This window comes from Diceros bicornis, chromosome 22, assembly GCF_020826845.1.
Source record: "Diceros bicornis minor isolate mBicDic1 chromosome 22, mDicBic1.mat.cur, whole genome shotgun sequence".
Classification (NCBI taxonomy): Eukaryota; Metazoa; Chordata; class Mammalia; order Perissodactyla; family Rhinocerotidae; genus Diceros; species Diceros bicornis.
In genome coordinates this window covers 54,099,077-54,113,745 of record NC_080761.1, presented here as the reverse complement: position 1 = coordinate 54,113,745, position 14,669 = coordinate 54,099,077, and the positions used below count along the sequence as shown (strand labels likewise).

The 14,669-nt window shown below is 55.7% G+C and overlaps 1 protein-coding gene across 1 annotated transcript in view; it reads right to left on the bottom strand.

Annotated features, from left to right (window-relative positions):
- DNAI1 (dynein axonemal intermediate chain 1) overlaps positions 1 to 14,669 on the bottom strand; it is a 58,919-nt gene that overhangs the window by 7,644 nt on the left and 36,606 nt on the right. The window contains exons 11-15 of the mRNA XM_058566139.1: positions 14,192 to 14,309; positions 13,866 to 13,909; positions 5,245 to 5,492; positions 557 to 646; positions 338 to 425 (exon numbers count right to left, since the gene is read on the bottom strand). Of these exons, the coding sequence (XP_058422122.1) occupies positions 338 to 425; positions 557 to 646; positions 5,245 to 5,492; positions 13,866 to 13,909; positions 14,192 to 14,309 (588 nt within the window). The remainder of the gene's footprint in view (positions 1 to 337; positions 426 to 556; positions 647 to 5,244; positions 5,493 to 13,865; positions 13,910 to 14,191; positions 14,310 to 14,669) is intronic.

Genomic DNA, 14,669 nt, shown 5'->3' with positions numbered 1-14,669 from the left:
GTCTGTGCAAACAGGGATACAGTCTGCATAAACAGGGTAGGAACTGAGTAAACAGGGACGTGGTCTGGGTAAACAGGGGCCTGATCTGCATAAACAGGGTTGGATCTGCATAACAGCACCTGATCTGCATAAACAGGAACAGGGTCTGCATAAACAGGGGTCTGCGAAAGGCCAAGGGCTGGGCAGACAGGACCAGGCTCTCCTATCACCTTCTGTCAGCTCGGCTTGGCACAGGTGGAGGAAAGAGTGCTCAGTAAGGGGGAGGGCCACTGTCGCTGACCCTCATGGGGCCGAGTGACCTGGGCAGGCCTGGGTGTGAGTGGGCTGGGGCTCCTACCCACTGTGTGTAGCTGCAACCCCTCGACACCTTCCATGGTGCTGCCCTCCACCTTCAGCTTGATGACATCTGTGTGAACCAGCTCGCTCTGCAGTCACAGAGGGATGGGGAAGGGCTCACGGGTTGGGCTGGATCAGCAGGGTTGGGGGGGTCCCTTTGCCATTCAGCTCGCCCCACTCCCATCTCCCCCCTGCACAACCCTTTCTGGGAAACAGGCACCTTCACGAGCGTCCAAGACACGATCCTGCCGTCAGATGACACAGAGAAGAAGTTGAGATTGTTGTCCATGTCATCCTTCTGCCACTTGACCTGAAACATCCCAAACTGTGAGCTCAGGGACCCTAAGCTCAGGGGTGTTGAGTTAGAGTTGTCAGCTGAGCTGGGCTTCCTCAGGAACAAATCTGAGGTTCAGAGCAAGTTCTGGGAGCCCCTTTCCCGGAGTCCCACAGTTGGCCCTCCCTCTCTCCCTCCACCCATCTCTGTCTCTCTCATCCCTCTCTCTGACCATCCTGGGGCAACAGTGCCAGTCAGGGCACTGCCCTAACCCCCTGGCTCAGCAGTGGAAATGCCCAATTCCTCCCTGGCTTGGGTTCTAGGCACCTGGTTGTAGGGAAGAGGTGGCGGCTCTGGGTTGAACCTCCTCACATAGACAGGGCCTGGGAAGGACAGGGCCCGTCAACCAGTTTCCTTATTTATAAAACAGGAACCGTAATAGCACAGGTTTGTTATCAGGAATAAATGAGACAATGACTATGAAGCTGTTAGGTCAGAACATTGCAAATGTTAAGTGTTCAATAAATGATAGCTAGTATCTTCATTATTACCATCATCCTTGGAATCGGGGTGCCAAGGTTCTGCTGGGGGCTCTTTTCTGCTTTTTTTAGGAGGTTAGGAGCAGCCCCATCCCCTGCCCTCCTCTTCCAGGCTCGCCCTTTCTCTAGGCAGTCTCTCCTCTTTTCCCACCTTTGCTTCACCACTAGCTCCAGCTCCCAGAATCTTGCTCCCAAATCTCAGATTTGAGCTGCATTTCTCCATCTGCAAATCGGGGTTAATAGTCCCGCCCCACCCATCTTCTCAGGCTGGAAGCAAACATATGGGAAAGTGTTTTGGAGACAGAGCTGTTGTCTTATGAAGATGACACGCTTGAGGCTCAAGTTTCTGTTGCCAGATGTGGAGGCCTGGCCAAGCCGTGTCCTGGAGAGCTGGGGTGGGGCTGGGTGCCCAGAGCTTTCCGTTCTCCAGCTCCCTCCAGACCTCCCATGCTGGGACCACCGTCCCTTCCCCCTGTCACAAGCAGAGGCCCAGTGAGGGAGGACGGGAACCCAGGGCCGCTGCCTGTAACCACAGCTGTCACCATGGCTGTTGATGGGTGTGGTGAGGGGGAGTGGGGATTGCCCCTCCCCAACCGCCCCCCAGGCCTGGTGGATCAGAGCTGCAGGAGGGCGGGCCCAGTCCTGCTTGTGCCTGTCTGGGCAGCTGGCTCTTTTGCGCTGTCACTGGGGGGCCTAGGACACCACAGAGCCTGTAAGGCACAAGTCAGAGCCGCCCTGATGCTGAGACCTTTTCCCCCTCTGTGTAAAGGTAGTCCCTTTAAAAGGGGGGACGGGACGGGGGTGTTAAAGGCCAGGCTGTAAGAGGCGCTAGGGAGCTACAAAGGGAAGTGTTTAATGAGCAGCCGCGAGCATGCATGGAAACTGTATTTCACACCCCACTTAGCAGCCTGATGCCCAATGGGGGGTGGTGTGTGTATTTGCAAGTGAGTGTGTATGTGTGTGTGTGCAAGTCACACACGTGCTCCTTGGGTGAAGGTGGGAGGGTAGGAATAAAAGGGGGGGCAGGTGGTAAGTGGAGTTAAGAGAATGAATGAATGCCCAGCAGCAGGTGTAGGGAGGAGATGGAGCCTGCCTAACGGATTCCTTCTCTTCTGCCTTATCTGATTAGGGAGACCTGCTTGACGGCAGTCTCTGCGCATATATCCTTCCTGTGCCCTTCCCCGGTGTAGCAAAGAATACCCCCACACACACCACAGAGTGTTTGTTGCTCATTGGGGCTTCACAGTGGGGCTTGAACAGGGCCAGGCCACCCAGATGGGCTCCTTAGGGAGTAGCCTGTGCCATGGGACAGGAAGCCATCCCCTCTGAATGGACATTTCTCTCCGTGGCTCCAAAAGCTGCCATGGCTCGCCGTTGCCAACAGAACAAAGTCCTTCTGCCCCAGCCTGGCATGTGAGACCCAGAACCACAACTCTGGCCTCCACCAAGAGAAGGACCTAGACTCTGATGTCTCTGACATCTCACACACTAGCCCGGCTCACCTTCAAGCTCCAGCTTCTACAGCCAGCTGCCGGTAGGACACCTCCTCTGGCTTCTCAGATTTACCTCTGGCCAAACCTGTTCCTCTTCTGCCATTTCTCACCTCCGTGGATGCCCTATTGGGTCCCCCAAACCAGAGTGCCAGGCAGCGTCACCGGTTCTCCCTTTTCCCACATCCGGTTGGTTGTTTCCTTCTATTGGCTGCACGGCCTCGAAGGCTCTCAGCTGTCTTCTCGTTGCTATCTCCCCTCCCCCTGCTTGAGCTCAGGCTGCAGCCAGAGTCCGTCTCCAGGACACAAGAATGCCTGTGGGACTTCTCTGCCCAAAACACCCTGATGGTTGGGCAGCGATTTTCGTACTAAGCTGGGGAGCTCTTAGGAGCCTGTGAAAGCACCTCAGAGGAGTTGGAACAGGGCCCCTCAAGCAAGCAGGACGGGATCCCACCAGAGCGGCTCCACTGTCATCTCTTCACTATACTGGGCTCCTGTACTAACACGCCATTTGAAACCAGCCTTCCTATTCGCTAGAGAAGCACACTTGGGATTGGGGGCCCCTCCTTTGCTCAGGTCCTGCGCCCCCTCCCCATCTCTCACACTGTGCCCTAAATGATGTGTTGTTTCCTAGCAGGCCTCTCTGCTTGATGCCCCTGTGTCATTACACGTGTGACCCCCCTGTACCCTTCTTCAGCTAACTAATATGGTCTCAGCCCTCACAATTCAGCTCAGGTGTTGCTTCCTTTAGGAAGACCTCCCTGGCCCTCCTGCCCGTGTTCTCCATCCTAGACAGTCTGGATGCCTCTCCTCAGTGCCCCCACGGGCCCTCTTTAGCACTTAGCATACTGCCCTGTCCTGCTTAGCCTGTGGCTGTGGTTATGTCCCCACCAGGAACTCTAGAGACCAAGTCGTTACCATCCTCAGCTCCCAAGGAGCCAACAGTGAGGAGTTACTGAACAGGGATGACCCGGTAGAGGCATGGGGAAGGAGGGGAATGAGAGAGAAAGAAGGGAACTGAGGAGACAGGCAGGCCCTGTCCATGTCACAAGCCATGATTCCAGCCAAGAACTCTCAGTGTTCGGTTTTGCAAAGGCAGCAGCCCTGTTTTCCTGACAGGATGGTGGGAGCGCAGAAGGCTACCTCTGTCCAGGTGGGCCACAGTCTCCCCAGCACCCACCCAGTGAAAGGGATCATGTGTCTTCTGCATGCCCCATTTCTTTCCCCAACCTGCTACCTGATTCAGAGAACATGGCAGAGTGGGAGTAGGGTGGTTGGCCTCGGCCCCTCGCCCTCTCCTGGGCTTGAGGAGGGTGGTCAGGCCAACCAGAGATGTGCCCTGCTTGGCCCTGGGCTGTCTGAGCATGGAGAGCAGGGGCAGGGCTGGTGCTGCTTCAGTCTGATCAAAGTGGGTCTTTTCTCCTCTCCCTAGGCTTTAAAGACTCTGCAGACATCCACCCTGTGTCTCTGTGTGCCCGGAGGACGAACTGGGAGGTGGGCTTTTCAGAGGAGAGGACTCCTGAGGCTGCAAGCTCTGGCCCTGCCTTGGTGAAGAGTAGGGGAGAGAGTGTTTAGTGGGAGGGGGTGCCTCCCTCCCTGTGCCCTGGCTCTGGGCAAAGGATGAAGCTGAGAGGCCACCATGCCCCCTGTGCCTGGACAGTCCTCCCTCTGCTCAGGCCTGTCTGAAAGCTGAGAGCCAGTGCCTGAGGTGGGTGTCCACATGACTCAGAGAGCTCAGGGCCAGAAAGGCAGGGGTACAGATCCTGCCTGCAGACTTTGTCAAGGCAGGGGGCAGAGGAAGATGAGAAGAGGTCCAGAGGCCTTGGGCAACTTGAGGCAGAAATCCATCCTTAGATTCTCCCAGACCTGCCTGTGAGGTAAGGATGCACAGCCTCAGAAGCAGGAGGACCTTTAGAACACAGTGAGGAAGGGCCTGCAAAGCCAGAGCTAAGAGACCCTCTGAGACTGACACCGTGAGATCCGCTCCCAGTGCACTAAGATGGGAGATAGAGTCGGGTGAAATCCAGGCACAGTGTCCAGGAAATGGCCCCATTCTGTGCCCATCTGGAGAACATGGGTGCATAGAGAAGCCCCAGGACAGACCTTGCCTACCAGGCCTTACAGCCCCACCCAGAGGGCAGACAACCAGCAGCACCTACCCCTGTCTGGGAGTCCCCCAAATCTAGCCCAGGGGTAGAGGAGAGCCCCTGGGGGTGCTGAGGAGCCCAGAGACAGGGAACTGGAGCCCTTGACATACTCAGCAGAGGCCTGTCAAGCCCTTGAGGCTTCCAGCCACGGGCTCTGAGTCACCAATCACCACTCCTAAGAGATCCTCAGGGGACAGATGGGCCCTCCTGATGGGAGCTCTGGGGCACCAGAGCCCCGCTCTTACTGCAGAGCTGCTTCCCTCTTGATTCTCACCTGCCGCCCCTCTCTGCCCCTTCTCGCACCCAGCCCCTTGGCCTCTAAGCTGGTACCCGTCATCCCCACCCCCTTGCCTGTGGCCTCTCCTCCCCAAGCTCCCTCCTCCAGTGGCTCCTGGGCCTGCACGCTACTCATCCCTACTCATCCACAGCCACTGCTCCCATCCTGGCTGGAGGCTGACCTGCCACACAGGGTCCGTGTGCTTGCCAGACTTGGCCGAGCTGCGGAAGGAGGGCTGGGAGTGTGGCTTCTTGAGGTTGTAAATGGCCACGTTGCCGTCGTAGTGGCCCACCACCACCAGGTAGGGGTGGTCCACGTGCATGTCGAGACACATGATGCCGCTCTCGCTGCTGAAGATGTATTCCGGGAAGCTGGGGTTCTTCATGCTGTAGAGCAGCAGCATGCCCCGGCTCTGCTTCATGAAGTCATCTGCCCCAGGGAAGTTGGGCAGCTGTGAGTGGAGGATCCAGCTGCCCTGCCCCGGCCCCTCCCCCACCACAGGGACAAGCCCTGGCCTGCTCTGCCTCTGCCAGAGAGCATGGGATTCCTCTCGGGGCTTTGTCTTCTCCATCTGTGACATGGAATCATGAGACTGGGCCTACCCCTTCTCAGGACTCATGGGAGGATCCAAGAGATCACATGACCAGGCTTATCTGAGGGACGGACAGCCCTTCTCCTTATTCTCCCTGGGGTACAGGAAAGGGGGATGCAGCCTCAAAGAGTTGCTAAGTGAAGAATGTGTGTGGGCTTGGGAAGGAGCAGTGCCCTCAGAGATGCCCAGGGGCAGGCTGCTGTCTATAGATGCCTGGATAATGCCCATGTGTCCCCCACGCCCAGCTGAGGACATGGGTTCAGTTTGGACTAACATGGAATTGTCTATATGAGTCCCAAACTCACCACCTGTGGGCATCTTCCCATACCCTCTGGCCCCACAGTCCCCAGTTGCAGCCTGAACCCTAGCTCTAGGATGTTCCCAGGATCAAGAAGTCCCAGGCCAGCCAGTCAGGCTTCCACAGGCCACAGTGCCATCCTTCTGGCCTGGGCACAGATCAACAGTGGCCCACTGGGCAGAGGTCCTCCTTCCTGCCCACCCCATGTCAAGGGAGTGCCTCCTGCTCTTTCTTTCATTCTCTGCACACTTGGCGCCCATCCTGATAAGGCAATCACCGAACAGAATCCAGTCCCAGCCTTGAGTCCAGCTCTCCTGCCACCAGCTCAGGACCCTTCCCAAGCTCAGAAAGCCAGAGCTGGAGAGGTGGAAGGTAGAGCAGCCCCCCGTTTTGGGGGCCCTGTTATGCTAAGGCAGCCCTTTAGCTGAGATGAGGGCCCTCCCTGCCACGCAGTGGTCAGGAAGGAAAATGCTTCTGTTTTTGGGAAAGTGAGCATCTCCCAAAGAGGAGGAGCTGGGGGGCTTCCAGATCCTCTGGAGCCAAGTCCGGTCACCCTGGGTCTGGCACTATCTCAGAGCCAGTAGGCAGCTGGCCTTGAGGGGGGGTGGGGAGCTGGCAGTACCTCACCCTGTGGGGCTCCAGAGTGGGCCCGGAGGGCTGACTCTTGAAGGGGGAGATCTGCAGCTGGCTGAGGGGAGTGTCTTTCCCACCCAGTTCATGAAGGGCTTGAACTGGGCAGTGTGACCATCACTTGTAGCTCCTTTGTTCATCACATAAATCCTGAGCACCTGATCTAGGCCTCCCCCGGGCAGGACACTGGCAGGGACAGAGATACCCCACTTAAGATGTGGGCTTGCCCTCAGCAGCCCTGAGTGTGATGAGAGAGCCAGGCCCTGCAGGGAATGAGGTAAGCCCCTCCCTGGGTACTCAGGGTGTTAACTGCCAGGCCAGAGGCGAGCTGTCGGTGCCCTTGATGTCCACTCTGTCCTTGATACCAGGCAAGACTGCAGAGGGTGAGTGAGTGGGCAAAAGGGTGGATGAAAGTGTGGCTAGGTGGGTGACTGACGCTCAGGCTGAGGACTCAGATCTCTCCTTCCTGCACCAAAGGGCAAAGGTGGGCATGACCCTCACACTTGCTCTCACTCTGGCACCGGACCTAGCCCCTTGAGGGACAGCAGTGATGACTTGCTTTCTCTGGACAGACTCCAAGCACCCCTGCCCCTGCATGGGCGCACAGAGCCTTCATGACCAGGGAACCCAGGAAAGGAGGGCAGGAGACACTAGGCTGGTTTAGCAACTCTGTAGTGAGGACATGTCTGATCTACTCACAGAACCACTGGGACTAGAAGCTGGACTTATGGCCTCTGATTTTATAGATGGGTAAATGGAGGCCAGAGGGGAGGAGCAGTGTGCCCAGGAGCATCAGACCCATCACATGGTGTTTGTCACACCCAATATCCTGTTTTACAGCTGAAATTACCCCGCTCAGGGGAATAGCCCTAATCTGGTCATTACATGGAGGTGGAGAAAGGAGGGGAAGGGGCATCAGACCTAATGGGGTGGTGGTGGCCGGCAAAGCCAGGCCAATCCCTCCAGAATCCGGACTGAAGACTGTGTAAGGGACACAGCAGTTAAGCATGGTACGAGGAAACTTCTGGCAGAGAGAAGCATGGATTTCATGAGAGAGGGACATAGTGAGCAACCAGTCACACTAAGGCCTTAGCTCCCGGGTCACAGCATCCTGCCAACGAGCCCGCCTTTCTTAAGCTGGCTCTAGTGGTCTCTGTTACTTGCAACCAAACGAGCCCTCCTGACGTAAAGATCACAGCTCCTAATCATGACTAGACTATGTGTTTCCCGAATTCCAGTTCAGTGCTCTGTCTGCCAAACCACCCCAGGAAAGCAAAGAAAACTCTCATTTAACTGGGGCTTCCTCTCCACTCCATCTTATTCTATGATCTTCTCATCCCTGACTCCAGTGGCTCCTAGGAGACCTCACTGTTCCATTCTCTAAGTACAGCCGGTGTGACGTCACAGCCCAACCCTCCAACAGTCCAAGCATGATATTGTTATTTTGTCTTCCACGAGTCCTAAAATGACATCACTACTCAGACCACCAGTGGTCCCCATGTGATAGCATCATTCAGGTTACCAGAAACCTAGCGAAATCGTGGCCCAGCCCTCCAACATTCCCAGCATGGTATCATAGCCAGGTCACCAGCAGTCCCAGTACGACCTTGGCATCAAGGGCACACACAGTGCTCCAGTTCTCAGGGAAGCTAGCATCCCATCAGCTCAGGGCTTACAGAGCCTTGGGCCCTGGGCCCTGGTGTACTTTGCCCTGAACCCCACAAACTCCTTGGCTCCTCAAAGCAGGACTGGAGGGTCCAGTGACACAGATGGGAGCCCCTAAACCCACACTCCATTGTCTAAACAGACAGAGACTCTGAAGTCTAGAGCAGTGAATGAATTCCAGGTTCCTCCAGGCCATAGGATTTCAGTAAGTATATGTGGCTGGGTAGAGGGAAGGAAGAATAGAGGAGAGCAGAGAGGGAGGGAGAGGGAGGGGCAGAGGGAGAGAGAGAGACCGTCTCTCTGTGACCCCGAGACAAGGGTGAGGGCTGCAGCCTGGCCTTAGCTCCCCCACTCCACTTTGTATTTTTGTCCTTTTCCAGGAAGCCTTCCAGACCATTCAGCCCCCAGCCTCTCTCATCTGTGAGTGCTCCCGCATGAGGTACTCCTCTACCTGTATCCCATTATTTTGAGTGGTCATGAGCAGGTGTTTTCCTTAGCCTGCCACTGAAGGATGGAGTGAGCGTGGCCTGGCGTGGCCCAGCAGGCTTGCTCTTTCCAGAGAAGGCCTCCTGCTAACCCTGCTCTGCTGGATAATCTCTAAGGCCTCCCTCACTCTGACCTTCAATGATCCACTAGATTTGGGGGAGGATAATCAACATACTAGAGCCTGATCTGGCAGTTCTTGGAAAGCCATGGTCTCAGGGGAGGGGTGGCTTACTTCCACCATAGACCGAAGCTCTCACCACCCTCAGCTCCCTCTGCTAGGGCCCTGGCAGAGTAGTGCCCAGTGAGGAGCATGGATGGATGTCCTCTTGAACTGGCAACCACCAGTGGGGGCTTCAGCCCCACAGCTCCACCCCTGCTCTGCAAGTAACAGATTCTGGGGGCCACTCTGGAGAGTTCTGGCTGTCAGGAGAAGCCTGGGTTCCTGCTCAGGATTCAGGGAGGGCAAGGCAAGCAGAGGGCATGTTGGAGCATCAGCCTAAGCCAGGTCAGTGGTGAGAGGGAAATGAATGCCAAGCTGCAGCAACAAGGGTACAAAGCCAGCCTCGGACAGCAGCCTCGTCCTCTCTTCTGTGGCATCCCAAATGAGTCCAGCCCAGGGCTGGCTCCAAGGCAGCTGCTGTTCAACAACTCCCTTATTAAGTCATATGAGAGGCACTGGGAGGGGGGCTGTGGTAGGCAGAATAATGGCCTCCCCAAAGATGTCCATGTCCTAATCCCCAGAACCCATAAATATGTCACTTTGCACGGCAAAAGAGATTTTGCAGATGTGATTAAGTTAAAGACCTTGAGATGGGGAGATTATCCTGGATTATCTGGGTGGACTCAATGTAATCACAGGGGTCCTTATTAGGGAAAGAGGGAGGTAGGAGACTCAGAGAAGGAGATGTGACAACAGAAGCAGATGTCAGAATGATGCAATTACTAGCTGGAAGGGGGCCACGAGCCATGGAATATGGGCAGCTTCTAGAAGCTAGAAAAGGCAAGGAAATGGATGTTCCCCTAGATCCTCCGGAAGGAATGAAGCCCTGCTGACACCTGATTTTTGTTCAGTGAAACCCATTTTAGACTTCTGACCTCCAGAGCTGTAAGATAATGAGTGTGCATTGTTTTCAGCCATCGTGTTTGTGGTAATTTGCTATAGCAGCAATAGGAAATTACTATAGTAGGCATTCAGGGAAGGTTGACCCAAACTCTGTTTTTAGGAATCAGAGGGAGAAGACCTCATAGATAGCCCTTTTTCCTGGGGTCGTTTGGAAACAGGACCTGTAGATATCAGGGGGTGGAGCAATGATCCTCAGCTCTTCTGATGACAATAGTGAAACTCCCTGAGTTTCCCACACCCCAGCCCTGCCACCTCGGACTCCGGGAATAGAAATGCCCCTTGGGGTAAGATTTTCACAGTCTCCAAAGGCAGGGACCAGCCCAAATCCGCCCCCAAAAAAGGGCACCAGTCCTCGAAGGTTCCAGATGTCCAGTGTGGCCCAGAGGCCGTGGTGCCAGGCCGGGACCAGCCGCCCAGGAAGCTGGGCTTTTCCAAGCACTGTCATCCGACTAGAAGTCATGTTTAAACAGCGTGGGGAATAAGGGCAAGGCCTTGGAGACAGAATACATCAAGCGGGACATTTAATTTGATTTAGGGAAAACGAGGCAAACATTTGAGAACCTAAATAACTAACCAGTAATTAAACTCACAACGGGAATGCCCTCGCCTACAACCCGGCGAGCGCAGTGGCCTTTATGGACTGTATTTACAAAGAGACCTGACAACATAATTAGTCCTGTAAATTTTACGCAGCCTGCAGCCGAGAAGTGATGGATTTTGTGTGTGGAGGATGAACGGGGAGAAATGAGGTGGATGAATTTCCATTTTCGGTAAATGAAATTAACACTGCTTAATTAGCAAAGCTGACAAATAAATGATCAGGAAAGATTTAAATCCCTACAAGTGTATCTCTGGCCTGGGCAGGCTCAGGGACAGGCCAGGATGTGGTGGGACAGAGGGGGAGCTGGTCAAGCGTTGGGACTCAGGGCCTGACTCTGGCCCTTTCTGAGGGTGCTGCCCCCAGAGGGACAGCTGGCTCCTCTGCCTTCCAAGACATGGCCCACTGGGAAGCTTCCTACCCGTCTCCTGTGACTACACAGGGTTTCCAGGATCTGTTCCACCATCCCTGCCCGACAGACCGTGAGGAGTCTCCATTTTCCTGCTATGAAGTGGCTAATGGGCTGGAAAGGACCCCTTCAGTGCAGCAGGCTGACATAATTACATCCCAGCTTCGCCCCCTGGGCCATCTCTTCCTGGACCAGATCTCTATGCCCCTCAGTGTTCTTCCATCTGCTTTCGCCTGCTGATGGCCTCTTTTTCCACTCTAGGGAGACACGGAGCCTGGCCCTGGGGGCACGCCAGTCTCTGCCCTGGACACAGCCTGGCATGCCCACCACCCGGTACCCAGCAGCCCCAGAGGGGAGGCGGTGCGAATGCTTCTGTGCTGTTTTGGGCAACTGCCTGGCCCCCTTTCCCCACCTCCTGCTCCTGGCCTGGCTCCAGCCAACCTGCCCTGTCCCCAAAATAGGAGACTGGTCCCAGTCCTTCCTAGAGTACACATCTACCCCCGCCAAAGTCTTATTTGACTGGGTCACAGAATAAACATCTGAGAATCCCAGGCAAAAGGAGGCCTGGGCTGAGCTCATTAGAGTCAAACCCAACCACAAACTCAAATTCTCACTCAGTGTTTGTCTGCAGGCGGCGAAGTCTGATGCTGGGAGGCTGGCATCTGAGAGCTTCCAAAGACAGTGTGATGGATGCTGGCGAGCCAGCTGCTCCTTACAACGACCCCGTCCAGTAACTAGTGTGCCCTCTGCCTGCCTCAGCTTTGCCCTTTCTTCCAGAGAGGTACCTGGCACTCAAGAGCACAGCACTCCCAGAGGCGACCTCAGCAGTAAGTGCAGGGGCTCTTCTGAGCCCCAGCCCCAACCGGCTCTGCTCAGGCCTCTGCAGAGTGGTACCCAGATATGCAAGGCTCTGGAGAACAGAGGCCACCTGAAAGCTGGTCGATTCCCAGGCAAATGACAGCAACAGCAAATACCAGCGCCACAGCCACAGTGAGAGAGGGCCCCGCTCTCTGAGGGAGTCGGCAGGGGCTCGTCTGATTCCCCTCTGTCCTCACGCTCCCTTTCTCTGCCAAGGCCCCCAAAGGGACCTGCAGGAAAGCTGGGGGCCAGAATGACAGACAAATCAGCGATGATTGTCATTTCTGTGTGGGGGGTTCCTATGGCTCACAGGGCACATCTGAGGCCTTTCTTTCAAGTGTGCCTCACAGTTGCCCTGGGATGGAGGGCTGGCAGGTGTCAGTCTCTCTACGTCACCCATGAGGAACCATGACTCAATGACTGTGAAGTCACTGGCCCCAGGTCACACCACTGGGAAGTGACACTCCAGCCAGAATGTCTGCAGCTGACTGTGGCAGCACCCAGGCATGTGGATGTGGCTGAAAGGACCAATGAAGCACAAAGAGACCCTTCCTGGGCACACGTCTGCCCAACGGAGGCTGCTGGGCCTGTCAGGCTTGGGGTCATCTATTCTTGGGGGTTGGGTTACCCTTCTCCACTGCTCCTGGCTAAGGCTGCCCCCACGGAGAGTCTCCACATAACTCCAACCAGCTGACCCTGCTTCTGGCCCGGGGTGGGAGGAGGACCGGGCTGGAGCTGAAGCCATTTCTCCTCCCACCTGCTGGGGAGCCCCGCACACCCCTACCTCAGTCCTGGGCAGAGAGCCTGGGCTGAGAGCAGCTTCACAGGGGAATCCACACCCACTCTTGGGAGGGCCTGCCCAGCCCCCAGGCCCTGTTCCAGGCCCAGTAGCTACAGCAGAGAAGGAGGAATGTGCTAGTTCCCTGCCAAAGCGGGAGGGTGCTTCCCACTTGGCAGCAGCCCACCCTTAGGAGTGGGGACACAAAGCGGGCATTTAGGGCATCCTCAAAGGCGGCCCAGACCACGAGACTGGGAGCAGCTCCAAGGCCTCCTCCCTGAGAGGAATGACAAACACCAACTCCTCCTTGCCACCCCCCCCCACCTCCCCCACCACAGTCAAAGACTTGGACTGGGCAGACAGGCGGTCTGAGGGGCAGAGACCAGGAGCTTGTATGCCTGCCAGCCAGCAGCAGCTTGGAGAATGGAAAGGTTTTTCTGTTTGCAGAAGCTGATCCTCCCAGCCAGAGAACAAGCTGTTAGCGGAGCTGCGGCTAACGCGAACTGTGGGGCCCTCTCCCGTTAGGAAGGGGGAACGCCCGGGCCAGTGGGGAGGCAGGGGCTTCTGCAGGGACCGAGGAACAAGGAAGGAAAGCAAATCCACACAGTTACCACGGTGCTGCCTCCTGCTGGGGGGACTGGAAGGGACAGCAACACCCTGAGCAACAGCGGTTTCCCAGGGCTCAGGGCCAAGGGATGGACAGCAAGCACCAGCCCTCTGCTCCAGGGCCTGACGAGGAAACGCATTCCATCAGCCCCGCCACACCTCCCTCCCCAGGTCTGCTCCAGTCTACCTTTGCATGCCTGTCACACCTGCTTCTCCGTCTCCACTCCACAGTTGGGGCTCACACCCTGCTATCCCTCCTTGGGATGCCTCACTCCTCCTGACTGGTCCCCCAGCCTCCGGTCTCGTGCCTGCAAGTGCCCCCTGCACTGGTCGTGTCCCTGCCCTGCTCAAATTCCTCCAGTGGTTTCCCCTGGGGATAAGGTCAGAAATCTGCCCTCAGGAGAAGGTCCAAGCTTCTTGGAATGGCTTACCACGCCCCCTGGGGGCCACCCTGGCCCCACGGCACTTCATTTCCTCCCATATCTCTCATGCCTCCGGACCTCTGCATATGCAGAAGTGCTCTCCTCCTCCCTCTTCACCACAATAACTCCTTCAAGGCTCCTTGTGGCATCTCTCTACCCAGCACTAATTGCTGGTGTGATGGTCGGTCTTCCCCATTAGACTGTGTGCCCCTTGAGGGCAGTGACTGTATCCTAGTCATCTTTGTATCTTTCACACCTGGCAAAGAACTCTGCACGGAGCAGGTACTTAATGTTTGCTGGTTGAGTGAACAAATGAATGAAGAGCCAGATCACTTACAGGAGCCATGTCCCACTGCAAAGAGATCGTTGTATTTTGGATTCCTGCAAAAGAGATATGAACCCGTTGGCCCAGGAAATGGACATGGCCCTCCCATGGACACGGGCCTTCCCGTGAACACTAGTGCTTAACTGCACTGCAGACATCTACTGTCCAGCTTAGAGACCTGGGCTGACCCCACAACCCCAAAAGAATCCCAGTCCCATTTTTTCCACAATGCTACGTGTCACCCTCAAGGTGGCTAAGTGCAGTAGAAGTGCCCAGCTCAGGGCTTGGCACCCGCAGGCGCTCAGGGGCTCTGGGGTTGCTGCAATGTCTACACTTACCAGCAGAGGGCGGTGACGGCCAGGCGCTTGGCTTTGTCGTTTTGGAACTTCCAGAGCGGCAGCAGGGTACCCTCCTGGTCCCGGTATTCGTCAGCAGCATCCTCGTAGTACTTAAAATCTTAAACACACACAGCTGAGTCAGCCCTGGGACTGCCACTTTACGACAAACCCAGGTCCTCCACTTTCTGTCTGTACCTCCTTTGTCCAAAACAATTAACCTCTCTGTGTTTCAGACTGGGAATAGAAATAGTACCTATCTCAAAGGACTGTTGTGAGGATTAATTGAGTTAATATATGTAAAGTACTTAGAAAAATACCTGCACATAGTAAGTGCTCTATATGTGTTATTGTTACTGTCATCATTGTGGTTCGAGGTAAATTACAATAAAGCCACGATGTCCACATAGATAAAATCCCAGGTTTGCCCACCTGAACTCAAGTTCATCTCCTGCCCTAAATTGTCTCTGCCTCCCGTTTC